At 40.8% G+C, this 21,406-nt stretch overlaps 1 protein-coding gene across 1 annotated transcript in view; it reads left to right on the forward strand.

Moving 5' to 3' along the window:
- ULK4 (unc-51 like kinase 4) overlaps window positions 1–21,406 on the forward strand; it is a 497,317-nt gene that overhangs the window by 186,160 nt on the left and 289,751 nt on the right. Inside the window, 4 exon segments of the mRNA XM_029071432.2 lie at window positions 179–300; window positions 455–511; window positions 6,994–7,045; window positions 7,583–7,677. Of these exon segments, the coding sequence (XP_028927265.1) occupies window positions 179–300; window positions 455–511; window positions 6,994–7,045; window positions 7,583–7,677 (326 nt within the window).

Genomic DNA, 21,406 nt, shown 5'->3' on the forward strand with positions numbered 1-21,406 from the left:
ATAGTAATTCTAGTCTAAGCTGATATCAGTTCCTTGGAACAGAGACCTACAAACCCTATTTTTACTTTGGTTTGACGATTCATTGTTTCAGAAGTAGGCTTTCTGTTAAACCAGTGACTAACTTTTACCTTGCATCAGTTATGTTACATTTCCCAAACTGTGTATGCCATGCTTTCAGATGACATTCTTCGAGTGTTGGAAAATGTTTCTGGACGTAAACATCCATCAACAGTTCAAGCTAAGCAACTGAGAATATACCTTCCCATGATGCCAGTGGTGCTTCATCTTGTGACATCACAGGTATTATTATTATTCATAAAAATCTAAGGGAACAGCATTCATTTTCAGCTTTCGGGATTTGGGGAAATCCACCAAAAATAAGGAATACATGCTTTAAATTTCTTCTCTTGGAATTATGTGCCTTATGTAATTTGGTGAAACTTTTCTCAAACAGGTATTCCGCCCTCAAATTATAACAGAGGAGTTTCTTTTCAACTATGGAACTTTGCTTGTAAGTAACAATTTCAATTATTCAAGTGTCTATTCCTAAAAATATTTAAATGTAATAAATACATTTTTTTGTGGGATTACATGTCAGAATGAGGCAGTTCCAAAATCTAAGTGGTTTTCAGTTTTCTCTGGGAAAGAGACTTTTTTATCCTCTGGCTTTAATAAAGAGAATTCTTCTCCAGTAATATATTTGCTCAGTAAACAGTTACAAATAGGGTGAATTTCTCCATAGAAACAGGATTCCAGTATTTGATATTAAATAGGAAAAATCTTTAAGCTGTGAAAGAGATGAAATCAGAATTTATAGTACAACTCATAATGTTGGTTGTATAGCAGCACATAATTTCTTAATTTTTTATTAACATTTAAAAATTATGTGTGCTCTTGCATTAAACCCTAGGAAACAGAAATGAAAGATAACCTATGACACCAGTTTTACTTACAAAATGCCATTCAATGAAACAAATTCTTCCTTAGTTTAAGGATGTAACTCTTGTGAATTATGCTATCTTTTTCTCCTTGCCAGCACAGTTACACTATATTTAGTTGATGAAAAGCTGAGCCACATAAAGGAGAATTCGAAGACATTAGTCACATTCAGCATCTGCAGTAGTGGCTCTGATATGAACAATAAAAACTGTGCTGGGATTTCAAATGTACCATAGAGTTATATAGTTAAAATGAAGTAGTACTCTTCAATTGTACTGTTAGTTCAGAGAATAAAACTGATTGTCACTGACAAATGAAGAGGACATTTTCTAGAAGTTCATTTCAGCGTGAAACATTATGTTTTGTAATGTACTTCTTCAGTGACGGCCCCTAATTTTAATGAAGCACGTATGCCTCTGACCAGTTTTATCTTTCCTAGCTGTTGTCCTGCCACATTTCGACTCATGCTTTACACTACGGTGTAGCCATCCTACTCACTGTCCCACACACATGCCTGTATACTACAGAGCTATTAGTCATATTCTCTCTTCTTGGAATACTTTTCCACCTTCCATCTACCTTCTTTGAGACTCTGCTCAAGATCTAGCATTTCTGTGAGCCCTTTCCCAGATGAGTCCCTCTAACTTTGAGCATTCCGATTACTCTAGCTACTCTAGCGGCTCTTGATCTCTGTAAATGGAGGACAGATTGATCTCAATCTTTTTGCCCTTGCACTTATCCCAAACTACCTCTTCCACCTCACCGTTCTGCCACCTGCTACTCCTCAATCAAGCAATGGTATTAAGTAAGCACTCACTGTGTGCAGAGCCCTGTGCTAAGTGTTTGGGAGAGTACGGTACAATAGAGTTGGTACACAAAATCCTTGCCCTCAAGGAGCTTGCAGGCTAGAGGGATAGAGAGTAAGGGAGAAAGGGACTAGCTATCTTAACCCCTTGGTACAGTCTGCTTTCCTTTCTTAGCAGCATGGCCAAGAGCACGGGCTTGGGAGTTAGAGGGTCTGGGTTCTAATTCTGGCTCTGTCACCTCTTGTGTGACCTTGGGCCAGTCATTTAACTTCTCTGGGTCGCAGTTTGCTCATTTGTGAAATGGGGATTCCATATCTATACTTCCTCCTATAGAGACTGGGAGCCCCACTTGGGACAGGGACCCCACCTCAAACGGCCATCTTCCATCTCCACCAGCACCTAATACAGTGCTTGACACAAAGCACTGAACTCCTCTATCCTTTTTTCCAGTCGCCTCTTAAGAGATCTTCTGCCTCCTTTCTAGTTACTCTCTTTTCTAAGTACTTACCCCTCCAACCTCATCCCTTTGCATTTCTTAAAAACTCTTGCTCCCACTCTCCTCCTCCTCTCCCTTATTGGTATGTTCAAACTCTCACTTTTAAGTGACTCATTCCTTTGCCTGAAAAGACACTCGAGCATCATCTTTATTTAAAAAAAACCTTCTCTGGATCCCAAAGTCCCCTCCAATTATTGTCCCATGTTCCTTCTTCCTTTGAATCAATCAGTGGTATTTGTTGAATGCTTCCTGTGTGCAAAGCACTAAATGCCAGAGGAAGTACAGTGCAACAGTGTTGATAGACATGTTCCCTGCCTATGAGGAGCTTATATTCCACAGAGTTACCTATCCAAGCTCTTTATCTACCCCCTTCACTTCCTCTCCAGCTCTCTTAACCTATGGAAGTCAGGTTTCATCCCCCTTACATGACCAAGATTGCCCTCTCCAAAGCCACCCACAGTCTTTAGCCAAGCCTACTGGGCTGTGCTTCGTCCTAACCCTTCTTGACCTCCATTACCTCTGAGACCTTTGACCACCCATCTCCTTGGAATATTATTAGGTTTTGACTTTACCAAAATGGCACTCTCCACGTTGTCTTCCTGACTACTTTTCTCTCTTTCTTTTGCTAGCTCCTCTTCCATCTCTCATCCCTTGAGGGTGAACCCCAAATTTTGGGTCTGCTCTTCTTTTTGCTCTGTGCTCACTCGCTCACACAGCTTCAGCTACCACCTCTGTGGAAGATTCTCAGTAGCTTTAGCCTGTCTGCCACTATTTAATGTCACATCTCCTCTTGCCTGCAGGCCATCTTCACTTGCGGAGCACCTAAAACTCAAAAAACTGTCCAAAAGTAATTTTCCTTTTTATTTTTTAGGAGTATTTGTTAAGCACTCACCATGTACCGGTCTCTGTTCTTAGTGCTGGGATAGATGCAAGATAATTAGGTTGGTCACAGTCCATGTCTCATATGGGGCTCACAGTCTAAATCCCCATTTTAAAGATGAGTTAACTGAGGTACAGAGAAATTAAATGACTTGCACAAGGTCACATAGCGGAGAAGTGGCAGAGCTGGGATTAGAACCCAGGTGCTCTGACTCCCAGGCTCCGGCTCTTTCCATTACGCCACACTGCCTTTCATCTTCACTCCAAAACTATCCCCTCCTAACAACTTTCCCATATCCATCAGTACAATCATTCTTCTCCCTGCAATTGAAGCCTCCAACCTTGATTTCTTCTTAGGCTCCTCACTTTCATTCAGCTCTTTAGTGCAACTTCCCTCCACAAAACCTCCCAATTCTCAATAACTCAAGATGTATTACCCCAACAGCTACTTCTAACACCTTGCTCAATCATGGCTTAACATATGGATGAGGATCCCTTGTGGTCTGCTCTTGTTGAGGTCTCAGAGATAATGGATTTTGTGACCCAAGGCTGCATCTGTTCTCTGGAATAGTTATTTCACAATATGTGCCAATGAGCAGAGGGGTATGGAATAAAGGAATATGGATGGTTGTATGTACTATCACTACTTCCCACTGTTGGCTTCAAAGCTCTCCATCACCTTGGCCCCTCCTATCTCACCTCCCTTCTCTCCTTCTACAGTTCAGCCCGCACACTCCGCTCCTCTGCCACTAACCTCCTCATTATGCCTCGTTCTTGCCCATCCCACCATCGACCCCTGGCCCACGTCCTACCTCTGGCCTGGATTGCTCTCCCTCCTCACATCTGCCAAAGTAGCTTACTTCCCCCCTTCAAAGCCCTACTGAAAGCTCACCTCCTCCAGGAGGCCTTCGCAGACTGAGCCACATTTTCCTCTGCTCCTCCTTCTCTCCCCATCACCCCTACTCCCTCTCTCTGCTCTACCCCCCTCCCTGCCCCACAGCACTTTTATATATATGTACATATTTATTCTATTTATTTTATTAATGATGTGCATATATCCATAATTCTATTTATTTTGATGCTGTTGCTGCCCGTCTATTTGTTTTGTTTTGTTGTCTGTCTCCCCCTTCTAGACTGTGAGCCCGTTGTTGGGTAGGGATTGTCTCTATCTGTTGCCGAATTGTACTTTCCAAGCGCTTACTCCAGTGCTCTGCACTCAGTAAGCGCTCAATAAATTTGAATGAATGAATGAATACTGCTGCTAAAGCAATTTTAGCATGTGTTCTACTGACAAAAGGATATGCTTTTTCCTCCCCTAACCACTGGTGTGTAAGCAATCCTCAACTGAATGACAAGGGGCCCAAAAAGATGAACTGCTGTATTTTCAAGGAAAAAGTGTATGGATGCAGTGTCACCATCTGGATAGTCATCTTTTCTCTGAAGGAAACTTCTACTCCCGTGGGCTGGGAACTCATGTTGTGCATCCACTGTGCTTTCCAAGTGTTTAGAACAGGATATTAATAATAATGTTGGTATGTGTTAAGCGCTTACTACATGCCGAGCACTGTTCTAAGCGCTGGGGTAGATACAGGATAATCAGGTTGTCCCACGTGAGGCTCACAGTTAACCCCCATTTTACAGATGAGGTAACTGAGGCACAGAGAAGTTAAGTGACTTGCCCACAGTCACATAGCTGACAAGTGGCAGAGCCAGGAGTCAAACCCATGACCTCTGACTCCGAAGCCCAGGCTCTTTCCACTAAGCTACGCTAATAAATACCATTACTACTAATACTATTTAGCTGTCTTTTTTATTCTTTTCTTCAGCACTGCCATTTTTTTTTATCCATTTGAGTGTTCCACTTTTGTCTTTTTGACTGATCCGAATCATGTTTGGACAATTAGATTCTAGGTCTTTGAAGGCAGGGACTTAGTTTGAGCTGCCACTCATTCTTGAAATATTCAGTTCAGCGATATGCAGATGGCAGTTACTCAGGAACTTCTTGCTTGCTCGCTTTCTTTGATATCTATTAAATGCTTACAAGGTGCTAGTAATAGAAACAGCAGCACTTCTTAAACCTAGACTTGGTACGGTGCTCTGTACTAGACACTCAGGGAGAGTAGACGTGACACCCTGCCCACAGTTATAAATATTTTATGTTAGATACTTAATAGTGGGGACAAACATAAAAAGTATTTACAACTTGAGTGGTCAAAGGGAATAATTGAATACTCGTGTATACATGAAGGCCAAGAAATGCATCAAGTTACTAAGTGCAAGCATTGGCTGAAGCAGTTCTGTGGTTCGGGGTGCTGGTAAATCAATCATGGAAATCCTTTTGGAGGAGGTGGGATTTTAGGAGGGCTTTGAATGTAGGGAGAGTTGTGATCTGCATTCCTTCTTAGGCTCAAGACTCATTTTCTCCATGAAGGAGATACTCATCCTATCTGGTTAAAGACAGTTTAAGTACAATAGCAACTCCCACTGACCTTTTTTCTTCCCTTTTTCAGCTGTTCTTGCTTGTGAATATGTTCACTGGTTTCTGTCACTCAGTTTTCTGTTTTTATGTCCTCTCCCTCCCATCGCTTGGTCAGCATTGTAGTGCCTTCTTCAATTCTTTATCCACGGTAGGGCCTCAGTAAATTTCGGTGGATTGACTGCTTCCCTTACTCGAGATGTCAGTCCCCTCAGACATAATCACCCAAGTCATCATCAGAGATGTGATCTTTTTAGATGAAGACACTTTTGTGTTTCTTTTGGTAAATTCACTGTGCCACTTACTCATTTCCTCTGACTGGGTGGTAGTGAAGGCTGTCTTAGATTGTCCAATAGAGCCCTCTGGACCAACAGAAGGTAAAGGTGAGGAACAGAAAAAGAGCCCGTGCAACATTCCTCGGTGTCACATGGGCTCCTTCTGCAGAATGACTGTTGCTAACGTGACTCTTGTTAGGATTAGTGGTTTGTTTAGTTTATCCTAAAGAAATGTTCTTTTACATTTATACATCTCCATGCAGTCCTCTGTGAATCTTAAAGTGTAAGTACAAGTAGACCTTGCTATTAGCTTCACTATTTTTATAGAAGTTGGAGCTGTCTTGCCAACTAAAACCACCACCATCAAACAATTTATAGTAACATGAGGTTAGGTTCTTGCTTTTGTTGGTTCTGGGTCTCCTAGCTACAGTCAGATAGTGAGCCTCAGCCATTTTTGAGGTCCATACAGCTCTCTCTCCCACCATTATGTTCTTAAAGCTTTGAAGCGACCCCAGGCTCCAGTGATAAGAGAGCTACATTCTTACCAGGGGTAGGAAGAAATGAGAAAGCCGAAGCATGCCAGTCTCAAATCATAGTTGTACAGCTGGGGGGAATTGCTCGCTATTTATGGTTTTGCATTTTATGCTGTGAATCAGAAATCAAATAATCCAGGGGGACTCTGCAAACTTCAGAGCTATAGCAGCAAAGACTACCTGTACAGACATGCAGTATATGTGATGTATAAGTATGAACAGAGAGGAAGAGAAGCAAGAAAATTCCATTCCAGAAAATTTTGGAATTATTTCAGGAATTATTTTATTACAGTGGTGTACTAGAAGTTCAAGGTCCCTTTCAAAAATGTATGCTTTGTTTACTATTAAAATTCACTTTATAATTGCTTCATTTATATCTGTGGTAACTTTGTCATTACTAATGGTCACTTTTGTACGTTACTTTTTGTTTCTGCATTGCACTGAACTGTAAAGTTGAAATATGCAGTATGTTTATAGATAACCTAGTTTTAATCCTCAATATTGTCTGCGAATTTCACGAAAAATTATAAGCCTCTGCAATTTTTGTAGATTTTATTTGAACTTTTGTTGTCTGTTTTATTTTTCACAGAATCATATTAAATCAATAGACTCACGAGAGACTAACATAGATGGAGCCTTAGGTAAGTAGTAGTAGTATTTATTACATGTTTACTGTGTGCACAGTACATAGTACTAAGCCCTGGAGACAAAATATATATATGAATGAGAATGAGATACCTCCTTGACCTCAAGCGGCTCTCAATCTAAAAATAAGGGAGTGGGGATTGGTATCAGATACATCTAGAAAGATGAAGTAATAGAAGAGTGAAGATGATGATAATTACAAGAAGAGTAGGGTATTGTGACTATGGAAACAGGGTTTCGGACTCCTCACGGCTCAGTCCAACTGTCCCAGTAGCCACAGACCTGATCTTTTCAAAGTTTTAAAACTTGGGAATCCTTTATGGCGCACAGAAATTTCCTCTTCCTTTTCAGCCCGGAGGGGCTGACAGGATTCCCGGTGGCATGGAGCTGGGCAGCCTTTCTCCTGAATGGCAGGCTCTGGGGACTAGTTATGGGAACCTGCTGCCTGGAACAGCCCTTACTCCTGGGTTACAGAACTCTATAGAGAAATGGTGACTTTAAAATGGAAGTAGCTAATGATTATTTATTTTTAGGTCAAAGTGCATCAGAAGAATTAATTAACATCACTCTGTTGGCCTTGGAAGCAGTAACACAGCATCCAATCTTCTTGACACTTTTTCGCTCTACGGTCAGTCCCCTCACCCCTTGACAAAACCCAGATTTATTTTGGGGGAGTAGTTCCTAGCAATCAAAGGACTATTTCCAAAGGGAGGCAAAAATCATTCATTGACTTCCCAAAGTCAAGCTGTGGAGGATTGGTACGTTACAACTGCCAAACCTTGAACCTGAAAAGTTGAATATCAGATGACAAAGCTGAGTATCAAATTCTAACTGTGCATCTACCCTAAACATGTCTTTTGGAATCTGTTTTGGGTAGTGCTCCAATTTCAATTTCTGCCATGCTGAAGTTTTTTTGGGGTACAGAAATCTTAGTTGGTCTTTAAAGGTTAATGTCTTTTCAGTCTTTGTCTATATCCCCTGAAGAATTAGCATCCTAAATTTAAAAAAGAGTACTGCTAGGTTAAAAGGTTAAATAGTCACACAAAAGACCTGGGGTGTTTTGGGTTTTTTTTTCTTTTTCTAGATTACCAAAATTGAAGAGGTATATGGAACTATTTAGCTTTGGCTCACAGTTTGCAACATTATGTAGGGCTATACTGGTGAAAAGGGACTAAGTTCCCCTCTCTTCTTCCTTTCCCCACCCATGAGACCTGAGGTTGCATTTTCCAGAATTTCTCTCCAAGCAAGCCTTTGCAGTGGTTATTGGATAAAGAAAGAGTACCATGTCTGAGACTGGGAGAGATCCTCCTTGAGAGCAGGGGACATGCCTACCAACTCCATTATATTGTACTTTCCCAAGTGCTTAGTACAGTGCTCGGCACACAGTAAGTGCTCAATAAATACCATCAATTGACCCCCACTGATTTAAGCCCTTCGTTTGAAAATGAAGCTGATAAGCCTGAGGAGTGTGAGCGTGGGCTTGCAAAATATACTTTTTTGATTAAATCGAACATTTGCATTTATGCTTTCAAGGGACTACAGTTCTCAGTGGGGCCTTGTGCTTCACAAAACACATATATAACACTAGAGGTATTTCACTCAAGAATGTCATAAAAAATTAGAGAAAACACAGTAAATGAAAGAAAAAAACCAGAACCATGATGAATTTCCTTTGGGACTTCAGGTGCTTGTTAGAACACCGTATACATTTCATAATCTCTAGGATAGAAGAACAAATGGCACAGTCAGGTACTAGGATGAGAACATTCATACCCACCTCATATTCCAAAGAGTGAAGTAAAAACTTTAATGGTTTCAATATTTAAGGTAATGTTCACTTTTTCAGATTCTTCCAGTTCTTTTTTAAAATTTTCACAGAATCTGTGTATTGATATTGAGTTCATTCTATCCTTTTCAGCCTCTTAATAATTTGTTTTATTATATCAATGTTTTAATGAATGTTAGGCCTAGCCAGGATAATAATAATAATAATAATGGTATTTACAGTGCTTACCCTGTGCCAGGCACTGGTCTAAACACTGGGGTAGGTACAAGGTAATCAGGTTGGACACAGTCCCTGTCCCACATGGGGCTCACAGTCTTAATCCCCATTTTAAGATGAGGTAACTGAGGCACAGAGAAGTTAAGTGGCTTGTATCACAGCAGACAAGTGGAAGAGCTGGGATTAGAACACAGGTCCTGCTGACTCCCAGTCCCATCCTGAATCCACTGAATCCACTAGCCCATGCTGCTTTTCCATAAGTATCAAGTAATTAATTTCCAAAGAATCAAAAAATTCAGGATTTATGGGGTGAAAATGTGAAATTTTCAAGATTTATTAACATGTCTTAAGCCTTGTTCAGATATTAGCAGAAGCCATCCAAATGGAATTTCTTATGTTTGTCAATTCTAGACTTATGGAAAAGCACCAAAATAGTGTTTCTATTTTGGTTTTTCCATTTCTGGGCCGATCCATGGGAAAATGGGAAATACAAAATGCACTGACTTCTATTACAACTTTGTTGGGGCCAAGCCAGTCAATGCTTTCCAGTTAGTGGTCCATTAAAGGGCTTAAGGTGCCTTGCAATCATTGCATAATTAGTGTTACAAAAACTCTGCCCTCTGAGTTCTCATTAAAATGCTTAAGTTAAAACCATTTTACTAATTAATGTTACCTTTTTTAGCACTAATAAGTTCATTTTACCATTAAAATGACTTAGAGGTTACTACTTTTAGTTACTTCCACGAATTTCAAATAGTCACCCAGCTAGGAGTATTCTAGCATACTGTTTTAAGTGAATGCTTTTGACCAGTCCAAAGGTGGTATTATTTTATCTTACCAAAATTATCATACCAAACCAAGTATTTTTCTACTAATTCTCCCTTTGACCGGATAATAGCTGTACAGTGCTTCCTCATTGTGTTGTCATACATCTTTCCCAAATCTAAATTTCCCAGTCTTTTTCAGATTTGTTAAATATGTTCTATGATTTTAAAAATTATTGTTTTTGAGGGGAAGGAAATTCCAAAACTTTTCTCTGCTCAGCAGAACTCCAGTTGATAAGCTAATTGTCCATCAAATCTGTTGTCTTGAGGAAAAGCATCTTTGGTGGTTCCATCACGAAAGGATGTTACTGTAACTATATCTTTCATTTGGGACACCAACATGCTAATTATTGGCTATACAGATGATAGTACTGAGGAGAAAAGTGCTACTTCATATTGCATGATGCTTGTGGAATATTTTTAGAAATTCTGTAACTCATGGGATAGTTTCTAATTACTTCTGGTTGAGCGTGACTGGAATTTATGAATATAAATACTTACACCCAAAGGAACTTAGTGCCGTTTGAAAAGTTAATGCAAGGCATGTTCAAGGTTCCAGATCAATACTTCAAAGTATAAAAGTGGTTAAGAGGACATTCTTCTTCCTGACCAAAAAAGCTTACCTTAGATTGGACCCCAGTGGGTAGGATAGTTTAGCTACACAAAGTTGGCAATCATTAATGTAGTGTAGAGGGGAATAAAAGGTATGAAATTGGTTTGGTTTATAGAGAGCCTTTGCTCCATTTTCTCAACAATTTTTTTTTTTTTCAAAAGCACTTCAAAGGAAGAAAGAAATGTTTTCCTATGTAAAAGTCAGATTGTTCAATTCAAAACCTGTTTCTACTACATTCCCAAAGGTTAAAACAAAATAAATATATAGAGGTAGAATTATTTTAACAAATTAACTGGAAGCCTGGCCCTGAGATATATTACCTAGAACCAGAGAATCATGGACTGATTTTCTTGAGAAATCTCCTGGCCCAGCCCTCTGCCCCAAGACAGATGGTGGTGCCTTCCTTAGTGAAGACCCCACAGCTTCCTTCATTAGCTGCTGTTTTGGTGGTAGTCAAACAGTTTCTCCTTAAATCCACCCCAAAATCTCTTGCTGTAATGATCGTTTACTCTTATTTGGTTCCTGGTGGACCTAGAGAATAACTGCTAACCACCCTCCCAGTAAAAGCCTGTCAAAACTCCAGAGGTAATTATTAAGACACTCTGTAGCCATCTCTTTACCAGGTTGAGCAATTCTAATTCCTTCAACTTTTCCCCATAGGATTGATTTTGCATCCTTTAATTATTTTTGTCATTCTTATTTGAATTTTCTCCAGCGTCTACGAATCTATTTTAAAGTTTAATGACCAAAACCAGGCATAATGCTCTATTAATACTCTATCAATGCAGATTATAGGGAAAGAATTACTTGCCGGCTCTCTGCCATATATCCCAATACCGTGTTGCTTTTTAAATCATAGCAACACATTGCTGACTCTCATTAACTTGTGGCTGACTGATTCCTGGATCCTTATGTTGTTTTTGTGCTTAGATTATCTCTCCATCCTGAATTTGTGGTGTTTTGTTTTTGTTTAAAAGGGTATACATTTCATTTGTCCCAGTGGGACATTATCCAGTTTATTCCCGTTAGATTCAATTTTATTCCAGGCTTCTAAAATATTGGCAACCTTGCTTAGTGCCGTAGTTCTGAAATTTGGTGAACATTTCCTCTTTTCTTTTTTTCATATTACTGGTAAAGATGTTAACTAGTCATTATGGAAATTTATTGAGGGCTGACTGTGCTGGAGTAAATACAGGATAATTGAATCAGACATAGTTCCCCTCTCACCAGGGTTTATAATCTAAATAGGGAAGGGCAAGCACAAGAAAGCAACAACAAATTGTGATCAACAATAAGGGACGAAACCAACAAACCAAGATAGCAATGTTAAAATAAGTTTGAATAGGCAGGACAGCGTGCGCTACACAGTCTCGGCCACATAGTGTGCACGTGACTATCTTTTATGTTGTTACACAGCGTCTGGCACGGTTTTCTGTTTTGCCTTCTTGTCTCTTTTTCTTTATGAATTTTCTGCTTAAAAAGGACCACTTCTTTCTTGATAAACAGTGCACCACACTGGTTTATGCTCAGCAACTGACTCCCAGTTTTCAGGAGGGTTGCAGCATCGGTTGAGATTCCATTCCACAGTGTCCTCGAAACATTTCCCTTGCCCACCTTGCTTTGATTTCCCAGTCACAGCTCTCCATTCAGCAGCCGTGCATGCATCCTGTCATTGCTCATTCTGTTGGTATATTCCGCCCAAAATGGCTGTGCAAAGCTGAGATTAGCTTGGGTGCTATGAGCCCGCTTACGTTCCAGACTTGATAATTTGTGATGTTGTCTTGACATTTGATATTGACTGTGGCACGTAAAAGACCCTGATGGGACCCGCTCAAGGAGCAGGGTTCAGGTCTCACAGCTGTAGAAAAGGTTGGACCACACTACCGCACTCCCTCTCTAGACTGTGAACTCGTTGTGGGCAGGAATGTGTCTGTTGTTATATTGTAATAATAATAATAATAATAATAATGTTGGTATTTGTTAAGCGCTTACTATGTGCCGAGCACTGTTCTAAGTGCTGGGGTAGACACAGGGGAATCAGGTTGTCCCACGTGGGGCTCACAGTCTTAATCCTCATTTTACAGATGAGGGAACTGAGGCACAGAGAAGTGAAGTGACTTGCCCACAGTCACACAGCTGCCAAGGGGCAGAGCCGGGGTTCGAACCCATGACCTCTGACTCCAAAGCCCGTGCTCTTTCCAGTGAGCCACGCTGCTTCTCATAATAATTGTTGGTATTTGTTAAGCGCTTACTATGTGCCGAGCACTGTTCTAAGCGCTGGGGTAGACAAAGGGGAATCAGGTTGTCCCACGTGGGGCTCACAGTCTTAATCCCCATTTTACAGATGAGGGAACTGAGGCGCAGAGAAGTGAAGTGACTTGCTCTCAGTCACACAGCCGACAAGTGGCAGAGCTGGGATTCGAACTCATGAGCCCTGACTCCAAAGCCCGTGCTCTTTCCACTGAGCCACGCTGCTTCTCCCGAGTATTTAATACAGTGCTTTTCACACAGTAAGCGCTCAGTAAAGATGACGGAATGAATGAATACTGCTCTGTTGACCTTTAGCTTGGTTAGGGGCATGATATCACACTATTCCTACACTCTGGTAAATGCAAGCAATGCATTAGAGTATGCCATTCGCTCATTGGTCTTTTCAGCTATCTTTCCATTAAAGTCTTACCATAAATACCATCATCTTTCTAAACAAAAGAGAGCTAGATAATATCTGTGGACTTTGAGGACCGGGGTTCAAGCCCAGATGAATGTCTCTGCAGTGTTTAGTACAATGCTTCTCACACAGCAAGTGCGGAGGTAACATTAATGTTGCTTTTAATGTATCATTCTAGTGGGAGTGTAGCTGCAAGAACCGAGTTGTATAAATGCTGAACATTTATTATCAGCAAATTTAAATCCTAATCTTTGGAGGAAACGCTACCAAAATAAGTGAATTAGGGTTATCAGGCATCTCGAGAAAACTCATAAGAAATGAGGCCCATTGAGATTTACTTAAACTGAAGCCGCAGGGAGATATTACCAAGGCAGGTGATCTATTCGAGCCCATAATCTCACTTAGTGTCAGCATTCTGTTGGTAATAAAGGTTTTGTAGTTGGAGCTGTTCTGTAATGTAGGCAGGGCAGATGCACAGCTCACTTATTAACACCATCTTTTATACTTTGTTCACTGTTACATTTAAAATTCCTAATGTATTCATGTCTTTTAAATCGGTTGTTTCCGTTTTCCACCCAGCAAGAGTCCCTTTTAAAGAATACATTTTTTTTAGTTTCCAACCGGCTAATACCTCATACCATATAATGCCACATAATGCTGTCTCTCGTCAAGAATGGCGATGAGCCCTGCTCGACCTTGAGGCCTCAGGCCTGAGAACCTGCACCAGGGCATCGATTGTTGTGATAGTGATTTGCACAGAGCCCCTCACGTGTGCTCTGATTTCTGTTAGTCTTTTTTTTTTTAATGATGGTATTTGTTAAGCATTTACTATACATCAAGCATTGTTTAAATGCTGGGGGAGATAAGATCTAATCAGGTTGGACACAGTCCATGTCCCACATGGGGCTCACAGTATTAATTCCCACTTTACAGATGAGGTAACTGAAGCCCAGAGAAGTAGTAATAATAATAGTACTAATAATAATTGTGGTATTTAAGCACTTGCTATGTGCCAAGCACTGTTCTAAATGCTGGAGTAGATACAAGGTAATCAGCTTGGACACAGTCCATGTCTCTCATGAGGTGCACAGTCTTGTTACCCATTTTACAAGTGAGGGAACCGAGGCACAGAGAAATTAAGTGACTCGCCCAAGGTCACCCAGCAGGCATGAGGAGAAGCTGGATTAGAACCATGACCTCTGACTCCCAGGCCTGTGCCCTTTCTGTTAGGCCATGCTGCTTCTGGGTGAAGTGAAATGACTTGCCCAAGGTCACACAGCTGACAAGCTGCCTAAAACCCATTTATGGCCAAAGTGACAGCTCCATGGTGCCAGTGTTGGGCTGGCGGTTAGCAGGCAGTTGGCTAGGGCAAGTCACCTCCGCAGTTGATGCTCTTCCACCTCAACTCTCCCCCTCCATCCCCCAGTGTAAGGTAGATATTTCCCAGATTCCTGCTGAGTCCGAAGCCTTCACTGCTGGTGGCCCTTGCAGGAGGCTTCACTCCATCTCCATTTCCCCCAACCGCAGTGAGCCGTAGGTCAGACTATGGAGTTAAATCATTCAGCAAGTAGATCATAGAAAACAGTGCCTTCTGTATATGTATTTTCATAAGGATATAGGCAGCCCAACGGTACGCTGATTATCTGACTTGGATCTTGCCCAGAGCGCCTTACCTCGACAAACTGAAAATGCAAACTTCGAAATATAGTTAGTTTGTCAGACATGGATAATAGAAGGAAAATATTATTCATAAATACTAAGAACAGTTGACACCATATGTCGAAGTTAGAAAAATGCTTTTCCGACACCATTTTGCCTACTGTTTCCCATATTCCGTTTTGCTCATTAAACATGTCAACTCATCTCTGTGTCTTCCAACTTCATTTTCTGTTGGTTCCAACCTTGAAATCTTAAGTATGATGCTTCAGTAGGATTTTACTGACTTGCACTAATTAAGAGACTCACTGTGGTAACCAAAATTTGCAAAATCACCAGTGACTGGAAAAATGAGATTTGATCAATGCTTTATTCTTTTTTGAGTCTGCCAAGTTTAATTTGGTTTTAATTATTCATCATCATGCTGTGCTTCATAGACTATGGATAAAATGCTAAGGGTTTGAGTTTAGATCCAAGGGATCCTGACGTATTCTACAATCGACCGGTGACACTACAGCCCTTTCGCACCATCTTTACCCTCCCACAAGCATTCCATCTTTCCCTGTAACTCTCACCCCCTGTCTCCCACATCAAGCAATGCTTTCACTTGAAAGCATTAAGGTCATTGGCACCGTTTTGGTGACTCCAGTTCTTTACTTAATTTTGAAAATTACTTGGGCGAATTTAAAAAATCATTCATCAGGCTTTATTCTTTCAAGCGTTTCAAGCTGTTTTTTGGTAAAGCTAAAGTTTTTCTGTTCTTTTTCGTGTCAGAAAATCTACCAAGGTTTCTCCCCCGCCAACCAGCCCCTTTACAACCCACATTTCATCCTAGCCCCTGAACCCCACTCACTGAGAACTCAGGACTTGCAGCTACTTGCTTTATTCATTCACTTGTATTTATTGAGCACTTACTGTGTGCAGATCACTGTACTAAGTAAGCACTTGGAGAGTACAGTTCAGCAATAGAGACAACCCATGCCCACACCGGGCTATGCAGTGGTGTTGGAGCTTATTCATGGGCATTTTATGTAGAGTAAAAAGACCAAGTGCTTAATATTGTTCTTTGCCCACAAAGAACTCAATAAATACCACTTATTATTAGTTGCCTTTATATTTGAAGAGGACAACACTAGCAAAATTCACCTAAGAGTGTATATGTGGCTGAAAGGCAATTGTGGGACCCTGTGATTACAGAAAGACTATCCCTTGTTGTGGTGTTATATTTAGTATTTTCAGGCAACGGGAAATGCCTTCTCTTTTGCTGCTTCCTCTTTTGTTCTTTATGACGCTTTTACTTGAAAAGAGTTGCTCCTTTTGTGGTAGTAAGCTATGCTGGTCTGGTCTCAGCAAGTGAACCCCACTTTTCAGCTGGGATTCAGCATTGTCTGAGGCTTTGTTTTACCTTGTTTTTAAAATATTTCCTCTGTGCTCTTTTCTGCGTCTTTCCAAATTTAGCTGTCCATTCGGTAGTTGTGTAGATAGCCCTTTTTTGCTCATTCTCAGCAGAGTGAAGTATGGGCTTGAGTAGGGAAAGACAGGATTCAGGGAGACCTGCAAGAAGGCTGATGCAGTGTTCAAGGCGGGATAGGAAAAGTGTTTGGATTAACATGGTAGCAGTTTGGATGGAGAAGGAAAAGAGTGAGTTTTAGCGATGTGGGGAAGGTTGAACTGATAAGATTTGTTAACAGACCAATATGTGGATTGAATGAGAGATGAGTCGAGGAAAACGGCAAAATTATGGGCAAAATTATTATGCTAAGACTGGGGAGACAAGAAGACCAGTGGTGCTGCAGTGATAGGAAGGTCAAGGGGAGAGCAGGTTTTGGGTGCGAATATGAGAAGTGTTGTTTGGACACATTAAGTTTGAGGTGTCGGCAGGACATCCAAGTAGAGGTGTCCTGAAGGCAGGAGGAAGTATGAGACTGCAGAGTATGAGACTGATCAGGAATCGGCAAAAGAAGCTGGATGTGCTGTCTATGTGGTGCTGAGGTATCAAGCTGAAGAGAAGTTTAGGCAGTACATTTCTGTGGACCTTTCATTTGGTAGGCTGCTTTCACAATCTGTTCACTCATTCAATCATATTTCCTAATAATTGTGGTATTTTTTAACTGCTTACTATGTGCCGACCACTGTGCTAAGCGCTGGGGTAGATACAAGTGAATTGGGTTAGACACAGCCCCTGTCCCACTTGGAGCTCACAGTCTCAACCCCATTTTACAGGTGAGGTAACTGAGGCACAGAGAAGTGAAGTGACTTGCCCAAGGTCACACTGCAGACGAGTGGTGGAGCTGGGATTAGAACCCATGACTTAATGACTCCCAGGCCTGTGCTGTATATATTACACCATTTTTGAGCACTTACTTTGTGCAAAACACTGTACTAAGTGCTTGGGAGAGTACAATATAACAACAAACAGAGAAATTCCCTGCCCACCACGAGCTTACAGTCTGGAGGGGGAGGTCTCCCAAAAGCTACTTTAGCCTCCTTGATTTGGTTTTTTACTTCACTGTGTCATTGGTTAGTGTGCTCTCTAGGTAACAGAATTCTGTGACATCAGACCACCACTCTCTTCACCTTCAAAGAATTACCAAAATTACATTTCCTCCAAGAGGCCTTCCCCAATTAAGCCTTCTTTTTCCCAGCTTGCTCTCCCTTCTGAGTCGCCTGTGCATGTCAATCTGTGACCTTTGGGCACTTGATATTTCCTCCAACCCCACAGCACTTCTGTATATATCTTTGTTATATGTTATAAATTATTCCTATTAATATCTGTCTCCCCTTCTAGACTGTAAACTCATTACAGGCAAGAAACATGTCCGCTATTTCTCTTGTATTGTACTCTCCCAAGCTCTTAGTACAGTGGTCTGCACATAGTAACCAATAAATATAGTTGATTGATTGATTGACTGTGACAGCACTAAGCTCTGTTTTGCCAAAATACATTTTTGGTTTGGTGTATGGCTTCCCTGGTGCAGGCTGTGCATCCCCTTTGTTTCCTTTAGCCTTATCAGCCCATGATGTTTGGCTGATAAACAAGTCCCCGTACTTTACTCCCCTGGCAATAGTGAATGCATCAGAACGGAACTCTCGTCTCTGACTTGGCCAGCCAGGACATCATGAAGTAATCTCAGAACTTTGATGTTCATCAGGTTCATCAAAAAGAAGACTATAAGCCGCGCCATTACATAGGTGAGTCAGGTGAAAAGTCCATCTAGCCCAGTATTTGGTTTCCGGCAGTGATAATTATGACTGTGATATGTGTTAAGTGCTTACTGCGTATCCAACACTGATCTAAACACTGGGGTGGATATGTGATAATCAGGTCGGACACAGTTTCTGTCCCACATAGAGCTCACAGTCTAAACAGCAGGAAATCAAGTCCATCAGTAGCATTTACTGAGCATTTACTGTGCAGGGTACAGTACTAAGTTCTTGGTAAGGTAAAGAGAAAGAAACAACATGGCTTGTGGAAATGAGCACAGGTCTGGGAATCAGAGGACCGGGATTCAAACCCTGGCTTTGCCACTTACCTGCCGTGTGACCTTGGACAAGGCACTGACTTCTCTGGACCTCAGTTCCTTCTTTGGCAAAATGAGGATGTCCTATCCCAGTTAGAACAGTGTTTGACACATTTGTTAAGCACTTAACAAATACCATAAGAAAGAGGACAATGCCAAGATTATGGGCTTGTGAGGCAGGGAGGATAGTGGTGGTTTCTACAGTGATGGGAAAGTCAGGAGTGAGTTAGGCATGATCCCATCCCTTAAGGAGCTTGTAGTCTAGCAGGGGAGACAGATACTAAAGTAAATTACAGTTAGGACAAAGCAGTGAAGTATATAAATATGTTTGTAGGAGTTATGTAGGCAGGGAGGATGTGAGTACCCTAGTGCTTGGGTGATGTTGAAGTGGCAGCAATCAATAAAAGGTATTTTTGGAGCGCTTACTGTGTGCAGAGCACTGTACAAAGTGCTTGGGAAAGTACAATAATGGGAAAATAGATTGATGAGATGAAAGATTAAACAGGGATGGCCTCATGGAGGAGATGTGATTTCAGAAAGGCCAAACAGATTGAAGAGAGCAATGGTCTGCCATAATAATAATATAATAATTATAATTATGGTATTTGTAAAATGCTTACTATGTGCCAAGTACTGTTCTTGTAGATACAAGGTAAGATTGTCCCAGGTGGGACTCACACTTTTAATCCCCATTTTAGAGATGAGGTAACTGAAACACAGAGAAGTTATGCATCATGCCTCAGGTCACACAGCAGACGAGTGGCAGAGGTGGGATTAGAACCCACATCCTCTGACTTCTAAGCCCACGCTCTTTCCAATAAGCCAAGCTGCTTCTCTAAAGGAGAGAGGAGAGGGAGTTCAGGGTAGAAGGTGAGGACATGAGTTAAATGTCAGCGATGAGAGAGATGAGAACATGACACAGTGAGTTGGTGGGCTCGAGAGGAGTGAAGTGGAAGAGGAGTGAGAAAAAGTAGAGGAGAGAATGCTCATCGCCTTAAAGCCAATGACTGGGAGTTTCTACTTGGAGATGGACAGCCATTGGAGGTTTATGAGGCATCGGGAGAGGACTGCAAAATTGTGTTGTAGAAAAAGTGACATGAGCAGCAGAGTGAAGTATGGACTGGAATCTGGGAGGACAATGAGGAGGGTGACACAGGACCAGCTTAATGCCACAGTGTGGTGGGATGAAGGGGCAGAGATGTGAGGGAAATTCTAATACGATTTGGTGACTGACTGAATTTGGGGGTGGGAAGAGAGATGAGTCAAGGATAATGCAAGATTGCAGACTTGAGAGTCTGGGAGGATGGTGGAGTTGCCAACAGTGATGGGAAAGTTAGATGGAGGAGAGGAATTGGGTGGGAAGATGGCAAATGAAAATAAGGTGAATGAATTTTGTCATTGGACAAACTAACTCTAGAGTTATTTCCCTTTTTACTTAACTATTGCTAGTGTGACCCTTAAAGTCAATACTCATAATCAGAGACAAATAATATTTTGAAATAGAGCATTCATCCTTTTATAACGAAGCAAGCTGTTTTAGTTAGTGCAGATGTGATATAAATAAAAGAGAATAAAAACCTCTTTTCATTTGAGTCCAATCATCTCGCAATAATAAAAATACAATCTCCGAGTCTCAGCTTCACTCATCACACTTAGCCACTGTGCTTCTGATGACGGCCTCGGTAGCCTGAGGATGTAAAATGCAGTACATTCCTGATTATCTGCAAACGATCTATTTACATTACAAATTATGTACCTCAATCTGAGGAAGTTCTGCACTTCACTTATTTGAGCTTCCTTCCTGTGTCACAGCTGGAAGCAAGGAGAGAGGTTATAGTAAATTATGGGTTATAGGTGCCATCCTTCTTATTAGAATGGATAATCAAGGGTATATTTTTCTAGTGTGGATGGCAGCATTTACAATTTTTATTGATGTACCTGCCCTTTGTTTTGATTTTTTTCTTGCATAACTTGATTATGTTCAGGCCCTGGACTTCTTGGGCCTGTACTTGTTTCCATGGCTACTCTATAACATACCTTGAGAAAATATTAACCCTCTGGGAATTGGAAGTCCAAAATAGAATCCCACTTATGCATCAATTTCATGCATCAACATCTTCCATCTCTGACTCAGTGTGATGTTTCACTCCGTCTAATCAGAATTCACCCACAGTTTAGCTGACATCAAATCTCAGAAAGCAAATTGTCCTTGTAAATTAATTTTAATTTGCCTGGGTAAAGGTCTTGTGCTGGAATATTTTCACTCAAGTATTTTTTTTAAAGAGGTGCAAATTCCCTTTTTCACAGCTCCATGATTAATATCAATCGGAGGAGTTGAAAAAGATGACTTTACAAATCTGCAATTCCCTGGATTCGTGTTTGCCCTTTCCCATTTTTCAGTGTCCTCTGTGAGATTTCAGCAATAATTACTTATGGTCTCAATACATGTGTTTTTGGTTCTCTCGAGTGGTGGAGAAAGAGAAAGGACCGAGGATTACATCAACCCCTCTGCTGATTTAAGTACATTTACATTTTGAAGTATTCTTTCATTTGTTCCTTCATGATTTTGCCTTCTGAATTCCCTTCTTCATCAACTGCATTGCATTAATCCTCCTACTATGCACTAGTGCTGCCAAGCAAAGTAGATATATTGAATATTTAAGCCCTTTCTTTCTCTGGCATATCTTATTAACTGTTGTTTATTACCTTTTAAATGAGAAAAGCAATCCTTTTCTTCACTTCATGCATTTACAGAAAGTGTAAAGTTTTGATTGCTCAATCTTCTAAAGTCATCCCAGTTTTGTGTCTTCTTTCAGACATTATTCTTACATTTCCTTGTTATTATTTATAGTTTTTCCTTTAGGGTTAGAGATTTCATTTTTATGTTTCTCAAAAGCCCATATTATAATACCTATAGCTCTTTCCTTTTGCCTCATCTGTTGCATTGGGTGGGTTTCCTGAATGATGCAGGAGCCTGGGAATAAAATGGAATGTAATCGATCTTGAACCCATATAATTTGCTCATTCCCAAACCAAAAAGAAAAAAAAAAAAAAACAAATTACAAATGTGAAT

This window comes from Ornithorhynchus anatinus, chromosome 8, assembly GCF_004115215.2.
Source record: "Ornithorhynchus anatinus isolate Pmale09 chromosome 8, mOrnAna1.pri.v4, whole genome shotgun sequence".
Taxonomy (NCBI): domain Eukaryota; kingdom Metazoa; phylum Chordata; class Mammalia; order Monotremata; family Ornithorhynchidae; genus Ornithorhynchus; species Ornithorhynchus anatinus.